The following is a 13,643-nucleotide window of genomic DNA, read 5'->3' as shown; positions in this document are numbered from 1 at the left end:
GAAACGTCAGCCTTTCTGCTCCTATGATGCTGCTTGGCCTGCTGTGTTCATCCAGCTCTGCACCTTGTTGTCTACCATCCTTACCTGGTCTGGTCTACATGTGACTCAAGACTCACGGTGATCTGATTGACACTTCACAGCCCTCTGGACAATTAGGGATGCTGGCTTAGCCAATGACACCCACATCTGAGGGATGAATAGTAATGTCCTTCAAAAAAAATCACTGCTTCCGGTTAGGTAGTCTGTCAAATCTTCAATCCATGCCAATATTCTACCATTTAGACACAAGCTTATATTTTACACAGTGACCTTCTATGTGGAACCTTATGAAATGCCTTCTGGAAATCTAAGTTCAATCCACCTCTTCTCTTTTACCTATATCATCTGTTACCTCCTTAAAAGAACACCAATAGATTTTCCAAACGTAAGCTCTCTTTGACAATACCATGTTGATTCAATCTGATTACCTTGAACTTATCCAAATGCTCTGCTATAACTTCTTTAATAATAGACTTTAACATTTTCTCTAAGACAGATGTTAGGAATAACAACAGTGCAATTTCCTGCTTTCTATCTCCCTCCCTCATTGAATAAAAGAGTTACTTCACTATCTTCCAATCTAGTGGGACCATCCTTGAATCAAATGAGTTTTGGAAATTAAAACCAATGCATACATTGTCTCACTAGCTACTCCTTTGAAGATGCTAAGGACGTAGAGCATTAAGATCCAAACCCTTGTCAGCCACAGCTCCAACTATTTACCCGGCCAAAGAAAGAAAGGAAACAAATCAAAAAGAAAAGGCAGTGCAAAATTGCGCTGAGGTAGGAAAATCATGACTGAAGCTTTCCGCATTCTTCAGACTCACAAATGTATCACCCCACCTCTTTCAGTTGCTCCTGGTGGTAGTCGTAGGGTTTTAATTCCAATTTACCCAGAACACTTTGCGTATAAAAGCTAGAATTCTGGAGCTGTAATGCAACCCTTGTCAAGATTTAGCAGGTGGACTGTAGAGAGGCCAATAACATAAGGAGATAAAGCAAACCATTAAATTAGGGTGAGGCAATCCAACCCAAATGACTTCCAGCCCATTCTGATGCAGAGCAAACTTCCTGATTTTGATAATATGATTTAAAAAAGTGTGGAAATTTAGGTTGAGGCCTTTACCTTATGGTTGATCCTAATGAGTAAGTTTAGTGTTCTTTGGACAGCAAGGCAATCAACTGCATGGCTAGCTAATGTGCTTTGTGTGCCCATACAGACTACTGAGGTTGACACTTCCCTTTCCTATTTCTCAGCTCTGTGCTGTCTCTCAGTATCATCAGAAATATACATTCATATTTACATTGGCAGTACTCAATTGTACTTCACTTGCTCAATCCCTCCTCTGTCTCAAAGCGGTCTGCTTGTCTGACACTAAGTCACAGAAATTTCTTCCGAACAGGTAGTGATGAGACTGAAATCACTGTCTTTGGTCTCCATAACAAACTCTGTTCCCAAGCCGTCAACTCCATCCCTCTCAGCACCCACTGTCTGAGACAGAACCAGACTGTTTGCAATCTCGATGCTGTATGTGACTCAGCGACACGTTTCTGAACATACTCCATAACTTCAGGAGGACCTCAGGCAGAATTTTTTGGATTGAAAATGTCAGTGAAGAATGCACTTGAAGCTCCTGATGACCACCCTGTAGATCATTAATTGGCTGCAGATAGGCCTTGTGTCTTAAACTGGGAAGGAAAGCCCATGTCAGAGAGTCTCTAATGCCAACAGTACCAGCAGGAACACTGTGAGGATTATCCCAAATCATGCAGTACAAAGTGATCAATGTCCAAAATGCAGATAAGTCCAGGAGTCTCCCTCCTGGGGCTGACACAGGAGGTGCTGGAGATTTTCAAGGGGCTGGAAGCAGTCAGGGACCATTGCAAGGAGTCCCATGAGGGAGATGTTCCCTGCAGGCTAACCTCCTGTACATTGACCCCCATCCTTGTACTCCTTCCATCAGCCTAAAATTATGAAAAACTTTGGAAGCAGCCAATAATTGGCTTTTTTAAGAGTCTCTATTAGTGCAAAGGCAGGCAGGTTGCCCCTAGTCCATCTCCATCCATAAAAATCAAGGATGGGTGGGAAAGATATGCGTGAGCTGTTCAGTGGCATCCATCATTTGCACCACACAAGTGCTAGCCAATAACCATCTCTACCACTGGAGAATATAGCCATCTCCCCTTAACATTCAATGGGATCACACTTGCTGAAACCCCTATCATCAACATTCTGTGGCTTACCATTGACCAGAAACTGAAATGGAGCAGTCACAAAAAGGCTGAAGCTACAAGTGCAGGTCAGAAGCTGGGAATTCTATGGCAAAGACATGTGCATGTAAGTGGTAATGACCTGAAACATGCTCCCTCTAAATGTGATGGAAGCAGAGATGATGAATGATTTGAAAAGGGAAGTGGATAAGCACTGGAGGGGATTAAAAACAAATCTTGCAGTGTTAATGGAATGAAGCATGGAATGAGACTGACTTGCTTGCCCTACAGAAAGCTAGCATGGACTCAAAGGGCTGAATGGTCTCCTTTAATGCTGTGGCAATTCTGTGCATAATCTCTCTCTTGACTCTTCAAAGTCTGTCCATCATCTCTAAAGCACAACTTAGGTGTATAATAGATTGCTCTCCACTGAATTGGACAAATACAATAACATACAAGAAACCCAACACCATACAGGTTAAAGCAGCATGCTTTATTGGCGCCCTAGCCACCTCCTTATTTACTTCTTTCATCATCGATGTACCATGTTCAAGATTGATTGCTGCGAATCCTAAAGGCTCATTCAACAGCACCTCCCGAATCCATGATCTTTACTGCCTAGAAGAACAATTGCAACAGGCATATGGGAACTCCACTGAGTTCCCCTCCAAATCTCACTTCATTCTGAATTGGAATTAGATCACAGTTCCTCCAATCTTTCTGGCTCAAAATTCTGAAACTTCCCACCTCAAAGCATTCCACCAAAAGTATCCTACAATAAAAAGATCACATCAGTTCATCACCACTTTCTTGAGGGCAATTACAGATTGGCAATAAATGCTGGCCTATTAAGCAATGTCCAGATCCTATAATCAATTATAAAGGTAATTTGTTCACTTTCTAGATCGGACAGCTGACTATTACAAAGACGATAGTGGAATAAAGAAAGCTTAAATGGTAATGGTTAAGAATTTTACCATTCTGTCCCTGTAAGTAAAATGCATGGATGATTTTCCTGGTTAATTTTACAAGTAGTAAGTCTGAATTGGCTTAATGTATATTTAATGTTGAGAATGTCTATAAAGTTGTTACTCACCATAACTGGAAATATGATTGCAGCAACTGTTGATTTCAAAACCCACAGCAGAACCAGACACAAGATCTGAAGCAACGTGAAAAGGTGGACCCGGCGCAATGGAACATGGCGTAAATACATTAAGTCAGGCTGGTGTTTAGCAGGCGTCAACAGCAATTTCAATCTATCCATGAACTATCGATAAAAAGGGAAATGCAGACATAGTTCTTTGATTATTACCATTTTTCATTTTTTTCCAGCATTTCGTTCATTCATGCTCGATCTCAGTTGCTCCTTTTAGTTTTGTTGCCTTATTGTCAGCATTGCCGTTGTTATCCCTTACAATCAATCCTCTGATTATTCTACCAATAATCTACTGGGTTTGGATCTAGTTTTCTTTCAAAATTCATACGTTTCAATGCTCACTTACCAAAGAAAGTTTTACTTTGCTGTAAGCACAAATCAATTCATAACAAATGAAATTATCTTTAACACTGAATTCTCTTCAGCAACATTCCTGCTTCAGTTAGGGTTCTTAATAATATCATTCAGTTGTGAATGGTCTTTCTCAAATGTAAACATCTCAGAAAAAATACATATTGTGATAGAGCAGAAGTTCTGTGGGGCATAATCCTTGTCACAAATCTGTCGTTGCTTTCAGAAGTCAGTGAGAGGCCGCCTAAATTAAATGCTGATGACAGGCATCACACCATGACAGTGCATCTTGGATGTCTGTCTTCCTGTACAAGGATGCTGGAAAACACTGCCTTCAGGTCCAGCCTGGGAAAGACAAAGATCACTGTCCTTGCTTATCAAACCTAATGTGTTCCCAAACAAAGTTATTTTGCCATAAAAAAGCACATCATAAGAGTGGATCAGACAGAGTGCTGCCCACTGCCTTCCTTTTAAGCTCATTGCAAGCACATTAGTCACAGCAAGCACGACCAGAGGGAAAAATACGGTAACAAGAAATTACTGTGAAAGCATCTTTAAAACAGAAAACTGGCTAAAACTGCAAAACAAATTGTTGGACTCTGTGACACTATCCTTATATTAAAGACCAGAGTGTGACAGTACTGTTAAAGATAAAATGAAAACAAAACATGCCACACATTCAGAACAAATCTCTCACTGCAGTATAATTTGTCTGCAACCTCTCTGCCTCCTCCAGACTACAGGTTCTGAGTGAAACAGCAGTTGGGTTATTCTTGTGGCAGTGTCTCCTGAAGCAGCCACTTTTGCTTCAGGAGAAATCCAGAAATAATTCCAGCTTCCATTGCAAGGGGACAAGTAAAATCATAGCTTTATTTTCACCAAAACTCTTTCATTGCCAATTGGAAACTGCACAATTTACTCAATATATGTTTTTACAAAACTTCAGATGGTCATAAAAGCTGAAAGCAGTAAAAGGAATTCTTTCGGATGGGTTAGCATTGAAACGTAATTCTCAACGTAATGTGCTGGTTAATGCATGTGTGGGAACAACTTACCAACTGTGCTAAACTGAAAATTGAAGTTGTGGACAGAATTTGAGGAAGTTCTATTAGATTAAAACTATTTGTAATATTATTTGAAAGTGTATTAAATGGAAGATTCTGATTGTTGCCATGACCCTATTACCCTCCAAAGTTAAAGATGAAGAGAGCTAGAAGGGCCAAAGATTTTTAGTCACTAAATATTTAGTAATGCTGAATCCCCTGTATCAACATCCAGAACGTAGCTTCTTCAGACTTCACGTGACTAGTCACATAAATACTGTGGCTATAATAGGTTAGAAGCTGGGAATTCTGCAATGAGTAACCCCCCTGTCCCCCTAAAGCCTCTCCACTATTGGCACAAGTGAGCAGTGTAATGAAATAGTCTCTCCTTACCTGGAGCACAGCTCTAACAACATCTAAGAAGTGTGACACCATCCAAGACAATTGCAGCCCAGCGACTGGTACCCCATCAGTCACCTTCAATGTATACTCCCCACACCGTGGACAGACAATAGCACCACTGTGCACCATTGAAATATGTACAGCAGCAACTCATCAAGCTTCTTCTGATAATATCTTTCAAATATCCAGAAGACAAAGACAGCAGAATACCACAACCTGCATGTCCCACTCCAAGCTACACACCATTCTGACTTGGAAACCGTTCCTTCAGTATTGTTAGGTTAAAATCCTGGAAGTCCCTTTGTGAAAGCATTCCGAATGTACTTAAAGTACATGGACTTTAAGATAGTCAAAGTGGTCACCACTTAAGAACAATTTGGAAAGGGCAACAAATGCTGGACAAGCCAGTGATGCTCAGATCTGATAAAAGAATAAAATGTTTTTAAAGCATTAATACGCATTTCCTGTCAGTCATCTGTCCTTCACATACTTCAAGTCAAACATATCTTCCTGTATCTGTTAATGCATCCCTTCTGGAGAATCAGTTCTTGATGTGTGCTCCATGAATCTACGCTCTTCTGAAGCGAGAAATGTGATGCATCAGTCCGTGACTTTGACACTGCATCAATATAAGCTGATGTTATGGGAGAGATTATCAAAGTGCCAAGAGTTGCTATTTGGCCTTAAAGTCATCTTTCAGGTCTTACCTAAATATACAGCAGGGCTGAGAACAGACTGGCTGTGTTATCGGGAAGTGGAGGGCAGTCTCAGTTTGGATGTGGTGGCACCCTGCTGTAATGAGTAAAGTTCAAGCAGCATATGTAGATGTGGCAGGGCATGTGAGTGTGGTCACTCTCGTGGCCAAATTATGGAATCAACAATTGTTTGGAAAAGGAAGCAGGTAAATAGTGTTTCAGAGATAGTAGGAACTGCAGATGCTGGAGAATCTGAGATAACAAGGTGTAAAGCTGGATGAACACAGCAGGCCAAGCAGCATCAGAGGAGCAGGAAGGCTGATGTTTCGGGCCTAGACGGTCTAACACCTTGTTATGTCAGGCAAATATTGTACATTCTGAACTAGTCCTTTTACTAAGTTCCTGTATTCTTCATCACTGTAAACTTGGCCTGTCATGCAGGAAATCTTGCCAATTGCTGATCTGTCTGAATATAAAACATACTTGTTGTGATTGGAGTGCTTCTGAAGAAAGATCCAGCAAACAGTTCCCCAGTCATTCACATTTCAGAGTGATCCCACTGGGGATCAGTTTGTGCTGCATTTTTCAGGAGGATGGCCTGCTAGCTTCTTCAGGCAGTATTTTTCGTCTATTATTGGCTGCATCATCTGCTTCAGCTTCTTGCAGCCTTTCCTTGTCCTGGCTCCTCCATTTGAAGGGCACAGCAGGCAACTATCATTTCACAGGCTTTGACTATAAATTGAATCAAAACATTTCCACTTCAGGATGTTGAAGGTGAATTTTACATAATCCCAGGTGAATATCTGGGTCACACTGAACGTGGTGGAACCCAGCAGTAATTTAAGACGATGTGCTATGCAATTTGGGTTGTGTACAGTATATGACTGGGTGAAGACTGCAAAACATACTAGTGCAAACTAATCAGCATTTATTAAATATTTACATAATTTACAGAGTCAAGGTTCGACTGGACTCCGTTAGAACATTAATGAGTCCATTTGTAGGCTGCTCTCTTTGAGGGCGCAGCAGTAAACGGCCATTTTACACGCCTTGACTATTAGTTGAAGCAAAAACATTTCCAATTCAGGATGTTAAACGTGAATTTCACATAATCCCAGGTGAATATTAGGGTTATATTAGATTGCCTCTGAGCTATTCTCCTTCTGGATGACACAGTTCACCTGAGGTGAGGTGTAGTTGTGGAACATACCCTTGGTCTCCTAAAAAATTATCCCTTAGATCTTCCTTGTTCTCCAAAAAAGACTGGAAGGATAATACAGGATAAGTAAAAGAGGGAAGTTGTTTTAAAAATGAGCCTGATTCTGTCCCTGTGGTCAAGTGTCATGCGCACGCTGGTGGGACGTCAGCAGTTTCTGTTCATGATTGGAGGTACATTTGGGAGAAGAACAAGTTTGAGCTCAAATGCGGTGTTTTGAATCCAGTCATATAAAAGAGTCGGAGAATTTGTTAAAGCTGTTAATTGCTTTTCGCACGAAATGTGTTGAAATCTCTGGTTTTGGCAATACCTACTGGACACAATTATGAATTGATGTGCAAAGTGTGACAAAAATTTCTTCTGCATTTATCCAGAAGGTGGTCTCTGCATTGAAGTTCAAACCCAGCAGTAACAATTATAGTCAGTGGTACAGCTGTCTCTGCACTGGAAAAAACCTGAGCTCTCTATGAACAAACGTTAGCATATGGGTGAATGTGAATGAAGTATCTGAAGATGTAGTGTCCTCTACATTCTTTTTTTTAGACTCAGCCAATGGAGAGCTACACAACCAGAATGTGCATTGTTTCATACTCGGGAGTTTTTAAAACTATAGCAATACAAAGTGCTAAGCTTTAACTAGCTACAAGACAGGCAAGTTCAATACCTCTGTTCTAAGGAAGGGTCACCAGACCCGAAATGTTAACTCTTTTTTTTCTTCACGGATACTGCCAGACCTGCTGAGCTTTTCCAGCAACTTTGTTTTTGTTCCAAGTTCAATACCTTCCTTTGCCCAAGTTCCAAACAGTGCAGAAACAGTTATTAAATGAAGAAGCAAGAACAGCACAGTAATTTAAAAGGTACAGAAAGGAAGAGGCCTAACCAGCAAATCAATTCATAACTTTGTATATCAGGTATCTCTCACTTTCAGATCATGTTATGTGGATGGGCCCTCAAGTGAAATGGAGTTGTATTAATTCTGGGACTCATCCAATACATTATCTGATGCTCAATGTCACACGTAGCACCCTTCATGTTTCACTTCCAAGAAAGGTACAACAAAAGAAAGAAATATTTTTGGGAACACAAAATATCAGATTTCAGTTAAGGTCAAATTGGAAAGCACTCTACCTGAATTCAAGTGGATGAGGAGATGTGTGAAGGAAAATCAGATCTACGTACTCTCAATTTCCTACTTTCTCACCTTTTACAGCTTGCTAAGTAACCTCCCAAAGTAAGGAACAGTAAATGTTGGCAAAAAGTTAAAATAAGCCAACATATGAAAAGCAAACACTTTCAAAACAGGACAAAAATATAGTGGGAAATTTTAAAAAATGTAAGCAAGAAACTGAAAGTGGTGGAGCATGATAGTAATTTAAAATGCTGTGCTATGAGTCGGGAACATTGGGTTTATACATGACTGGGTAAGACTGGAAACAATACTAGTGCAAACTAATGAACATTTATTAAATATTTACGTAATTTACTGAGTCAAGGGGTTCAACAGGACTCCGTTAGAACATTCTTAGCCTTACTTCCCAGTTTCATGGGATGTAGCATTATCTGACCTTGTGATGGTGAATTCTACCTATTAGCATGACAGCTGTTAAACGCTCAAACTACAGCTTGCACCACAATTATCATGTTCTGACTTTCCCATCTCAACTGTGCTGAGTGGAGGCCGGGCAATTTCCACTAAAGTGGAACTTGGCAACTCAGCATTCCCAGACATCTTACAGACTATCAAATGACCAGATGCACTGCCCAAGATCTGGGAATAGTTTTGTTGCCTGGTTTCTTGAGCTGAAGAATACAGAGTTGTACAAAGTGAGACAAAAATAAAAATAAAGTATTAAATAAAATGTCTGGGGCTGGAGTAGGGTGTGGGAGGGGAGAGAAAATAAATGAAGGGTAAAGGAAGCCCTATCCAGAAGTTTGCTTCATACAAATATTCCATGTGAGGTAAAAGTTACACCCTCTTTTTCAAACAGAGTTAAAACTACGTAGTGAAAATCACATCACCACATTGATAAATATTTTAAAAAGAAGTTGAGTGTAGACAAGATAAATTCACTGCTGCAGAATGAACTGCAATTTTCAGTTTAGTTTAATTTTACTATTCTTACTTACTAATGATGATCATTTAAAGGGCACTAACAGGAATCCGAGCACACGTTTAAAATTCAGTTCTGAAAGCACAAATAGGGCAGGCCTTTGCTTGCTTTGGAGGAATGAGTACTCTAAGTCTCTGCCAAGTGTTAGCTCACATCCATCCACTCCACACATTCAGAGCAGTGTTTAATGGAGGTGACAGGAGTTTTGTCTGAAGGAAGGCCAGCCACATTATGAGAGAATCACACAGTGAGAGACCTTCACTGGGATCAAGGACACCAGTGACAGAGGTCATGCCTGCCAAGAGCTACTGACCAACAAAGGCTGATGGTTCTATGCGTGGCAGCATCATGTGTAAGGTGGTGGTAGCTGCTGGTACAAGATCTATCACAGCATGGGAGAGAGAGGGTGGGTTACAGGGTCAGCAGCAAAGGCTCTCAGTGGGTGCCCCTCCATCAGGGAACGGAGGGAACATGTTGGGTCTGTACTTTACACAATTCCTTTTTTGAACACACTCCACATTGTTCAGCTGTGGATTTAGCCACAAGTAGCTGTTCCCAGTCAACTTTGGTCCTATCCTACCCTATTTTTCAAAAAAATCTGCCTCCTCCCAATCCAAAACCCTTTGTTATGGTCACTTCCACTAAAATATGGCCCCACTGCCATCTTGACCATTGGATTGGCTTCGTTTCCCTAAGTCCAGCACTGCATCATCCCTTGTTGGACCTTTCACATATTGGTGTAAAAAGGTTACCTCAAATCATTTCAAAGAATCTGTATCCTAGCCAACACACCTGGACGTCCCATCGTATCAGGCAATGGGACCCTGTGTGAGAACCTCTCTGGCTGTGTTGAGGGCATCTTGAAACCCATTATACAGGGAACCCTCAGCTTCTGTTGTGACACTGCCTGTATAGACTTCTTACAGAAACTCAGCACCCACAGACTGGTCGAACCAGGAACATTCCTTGTCATAATGGACGTTTTGGCACTCTATACCAGAATCCCCCACAATGATGGCATCATTGCAACAGCCTCATAATACCAACAACTGCCAATTTCCAGACGCCATCCTACAACTCATCCACTTCATCCTCAACCACAACGTCTTCATCTTTGACAACCAGTTCTTCATCTAGACACATGGAACAGCCATGGGGACCAAATCTGCATCCCAATAACACCAACATTTTCATGCACAAATTCGAGCAAGACTTCTTTGCTGTGCAGGACCTCCGACCAATGCTGTACATCAAACACATTGATGACATTTTCTTCCCTTGGACTCACAGCAAGGAATCTTTGAAATGACTACACAATGATATCAACAAGTTTCATCCCAACATCAGACTTACCGTGGACTGCCCTTCAGAATCAGTCTCATTCTTGGACACACACATCCTCCCAACAGCACCAGCAAACTTAACCGCAAGGATGTTGGTTTGGGTGCAGACCGTCCCACTTGTACATGTTCCACATTCCACAGACACCGCCCCAGTCATCCAGGAAAGCACAGTCTCATTGATTCTGAATGAATCCCCATGCCACTCCCCATGGCTTCCAGTCAGCCCTATTTTGTTATTGTGTCAATAACTGGCATTTTTGTCTTAGACTAATCAAATGCACTTCAGACTCTGAAGCCGGATATCCACAGTTACTAACATATACATTTTGCCAATCAATTGGAAGCTAATACTGCAAAGATCCTGAGAATTAAAGTCAGTGGAATTTCAATAAAGGAAGAAAACCTAAAAATCTTACTTTAAATTGCAGACAAAATGTTTACACACAAAACTTTTCCTTCTCCCTTTGCATTAACTGTTCAATATGGTCCCATTTCCAACATTTGTTTTTCCTACCATCCTCTCTAGCCTCTGTACATAGACAAATTACACCCATTTCCTTTATCATTGGTGGAAAATTCGCTCTCCACAACTCTCATTGAACAGAGCCTCTCCATTTTTCAGCCCATCTTTCTCTTCATTATCTTCATGGGATGTGGATATCATAGGCAACATTAGCATTTGTTGCTACTTTTTATTTGCTTTAGAATATGGTGGTGAACCACTTGCTTGAATATATCTCGCAGCTCAATTAAGTCACGTACAGGCCATTCCAAGGGAGAATGGGACTTTGCCATGTGAGGGGGTTCAGTGACATGGATGGATATTTGCAAGAATTCAGTTGCTTCACAATCATTATTGATTCTAGCTTTTTTAATTCCAGATTTATTTAATAGAATTTAAATTCCCCAGCAATCTAAGTGGGGTTTGAATTTATATCTCTAGTGGATCACGCATCTGGATGACTCATCCAGTAACCCCATAAATTACTTAAATGACCTGAATTAACCCTACAGAAGAGACACACTCCCTGCCACTGGTAAAATGGCAGTGGACACAGATAGGTAGTGGGCACAGCACATTGCCATAGCATCCATCCCACCGCCATAGCATCCATCCCACCGCCATAGCATCCATCCCACCAACTCTCTCGCCCCCTCGGGACTGTAAAATCCATTCAAGGTTTCAGTAAGTGATAAAATACATGTGCAAGTCTTTGGGGGGTTTTAGTTTTCATTACAAAAAAAGCAGCATAATGAGAAGCACAGTTACATTTTCCACTGGAGATAAAAATAATGTCTAGAATCAAAAAGCAAATCTGCTTACCTGAACACTGCTGAGAGCGGACACGCCCATGTACAGAAAGATTCCAAACAGGACTGGCAATGGGATATACTAAGAGGCAGCAGAAATTAATCATTGATTGCTTTTTTAAAAAACACTATCAAAATTCATAATTAACAAGGTTTATAAATTTAAATATAACTGTTGTGGAATTATCACCTTAAGAATTGGAGCCAAACAGAGTGATAAGCCAATGAGGATGAAAACAAGCAGCCCAGTCACTCTCTGTTCTCTATAAAACACACACAGGAACAAAGTAATACACTTAACTTTTCCATTTAAATAGGAACAAATCTTTTCTTAATCCTGGAACTTTAGCATAGATTTACATAGATGAGAAATTACATTGATTTACGTAAAAACAGTGCAGATAAAATAGCTTTGGCATATAGGGTTAAGGAGAATCCAAAGGGATTCGACAAATACATTAGGGACAAAAGGGTAACTATGGAGAGAATAGAGCCCCTTAAAGATCAGCAAGGCCACCTATGTGTGGAACTGCAGGAGATAGGGGAAGATACTAAACGAGTATTTTGCATCAGTATTTACTGTGGAGAAGGATATGGAAGAAAGAGAAAGTGGGGAAATAAATAGCAACTTCCTGAAAAACGTCCATATTACAGCAGAGGAGGCGTTGTATGTCTTAAAACGCAATAAAGGTGGATAAATCCCCAGGACCTGGTCAGGTGTACCCTAGAGCTCTGTGGGAAGCTAAGGAAGTGATTGCTGGGCCCCTTTCTGAGATATTTGTATCATCGATAGGCACAGATGAGGTGCCAGAAGACTGGAGGTTGGCTAATGTTGTGCCATTATCTAAGAAAGGTGGCAAGGAAAAGCCAGGGAACTATAGACCGGCGAGCCTGACATCGGTAGTAGCAAGTTGTTAGAGGGGATCCTGAGGGACAGTATTTACATGCATTTGGAAAGGCAAGGACTGACTAGGATAGTCATCATGGCTTTGTGCGTGGGAAATCGTATCTCAATAACTTGATTCAGTTTTTTGAAGAAGTAACAAAGAGGTTTGATGAGGGCAGAGTAGTTGATGTAATCTATACGGACTTCATTAAGGCATTTGACAAAGTTCCTCACGGTAGACTAGTTAGCAACGTTAGATCACATGGAATACAGGGAGCTATTTGGATACAGAACTGGCTCAAAGGTAGAAGACAGAGGGTGATGGTGAAGGATTACTTTTCAGACTGGAGGCCTGTGACAAGGATCAGTGCTGGGTCCACTGCTTTTTGTCATTTATCTAAATGATTTGGATGTGAACATAGGAGGTATGATTTGTAAGCTTGCAGATGAGACCAAAATTGGAGGTGCAGCGGACAGTGAAGAAGGTTACCTATTAGTGCAACAGGATCTTGATCAGATGGTCCAATGGGCTGAGGAGTGGCAGATGGAGTTTAATTTAGATAAACAAGAGGTGCTGCATTTTGGAAAGGCAAATCAGCGCAGGAGTTGTACATTTGGTGGTAAGGTCCTGGAGAGTGTAGCTGAACAAGGAGACCTTGGAGTCCAGGTTCATAGTTCCTTGAAAGTGGACTCACACGTAGATAGGATAGTAAGGAAGGTGTTTGGTACGCTTGCCTTTATTCGTCAGTGCATTGAGTATTGGGGTTGGGAGGTCATGTTGTGGTTGTGCAGGACATTGGTTGGGCCACTTTTGGAATACTGCATGCAATTCTGATCTCCTTGTTATAGGAAGGATATTGTCCAACTTGGAAGGAT

The 13,643-nt window shown here is 41.0% G+C and overlaps 1 protein-coding gene across 1 annotated transcript in view; it reads right to left on the bottom strand.

The window, feature by feature from the left end:
- The window catches only part of LOC109932964 (electrogenic sodium bicarbonate cotransporter 1-like), a 108,923-nt gene that overhangs the window by 18,762 nt on the left and 76,518 nt on the right, over positions 1 to 13,643 (bottom strand). The window contains exons 17-19 of the mRNA XM_048603419.1: positions 12,072 to 12,144; positions 11,895 to 11,963; positions 3,347 to 3,520 (exon numbers count right to left, since the gene is read on the bottom strand). Of these exons, the coding sequence (XP_048459376.1) occupies positions 3,347 to 3,520; positions 11,895 to 11,963; positions 12,072 to 12,144 (316 nt within the window). The remainder of the gene's footprint in view (positions 1 to 3,346; positions 3,521 to 11,894; positions 11,964 to 12,071; positions 12,145 to 13,643) is intronic.

Source organism: Rhincodon typus, chromosome 12 (assembly GCF_021869965.1).
Source record: "Rhincodon typus isolate 14 chromosome 12, sRhiTyp1.1, whole genome shotgun sequence".
Classification (NCBI taxonomy): Eukaryota; Metazoa; Chordata; class Chondrichthyes; order Orectolobiformes; family Rhincodontidae; genus Rhincodon; species Rhincodon typus.
This window is presented reverse-complemented; position numbering and strand designations above follow the sequence as displayed.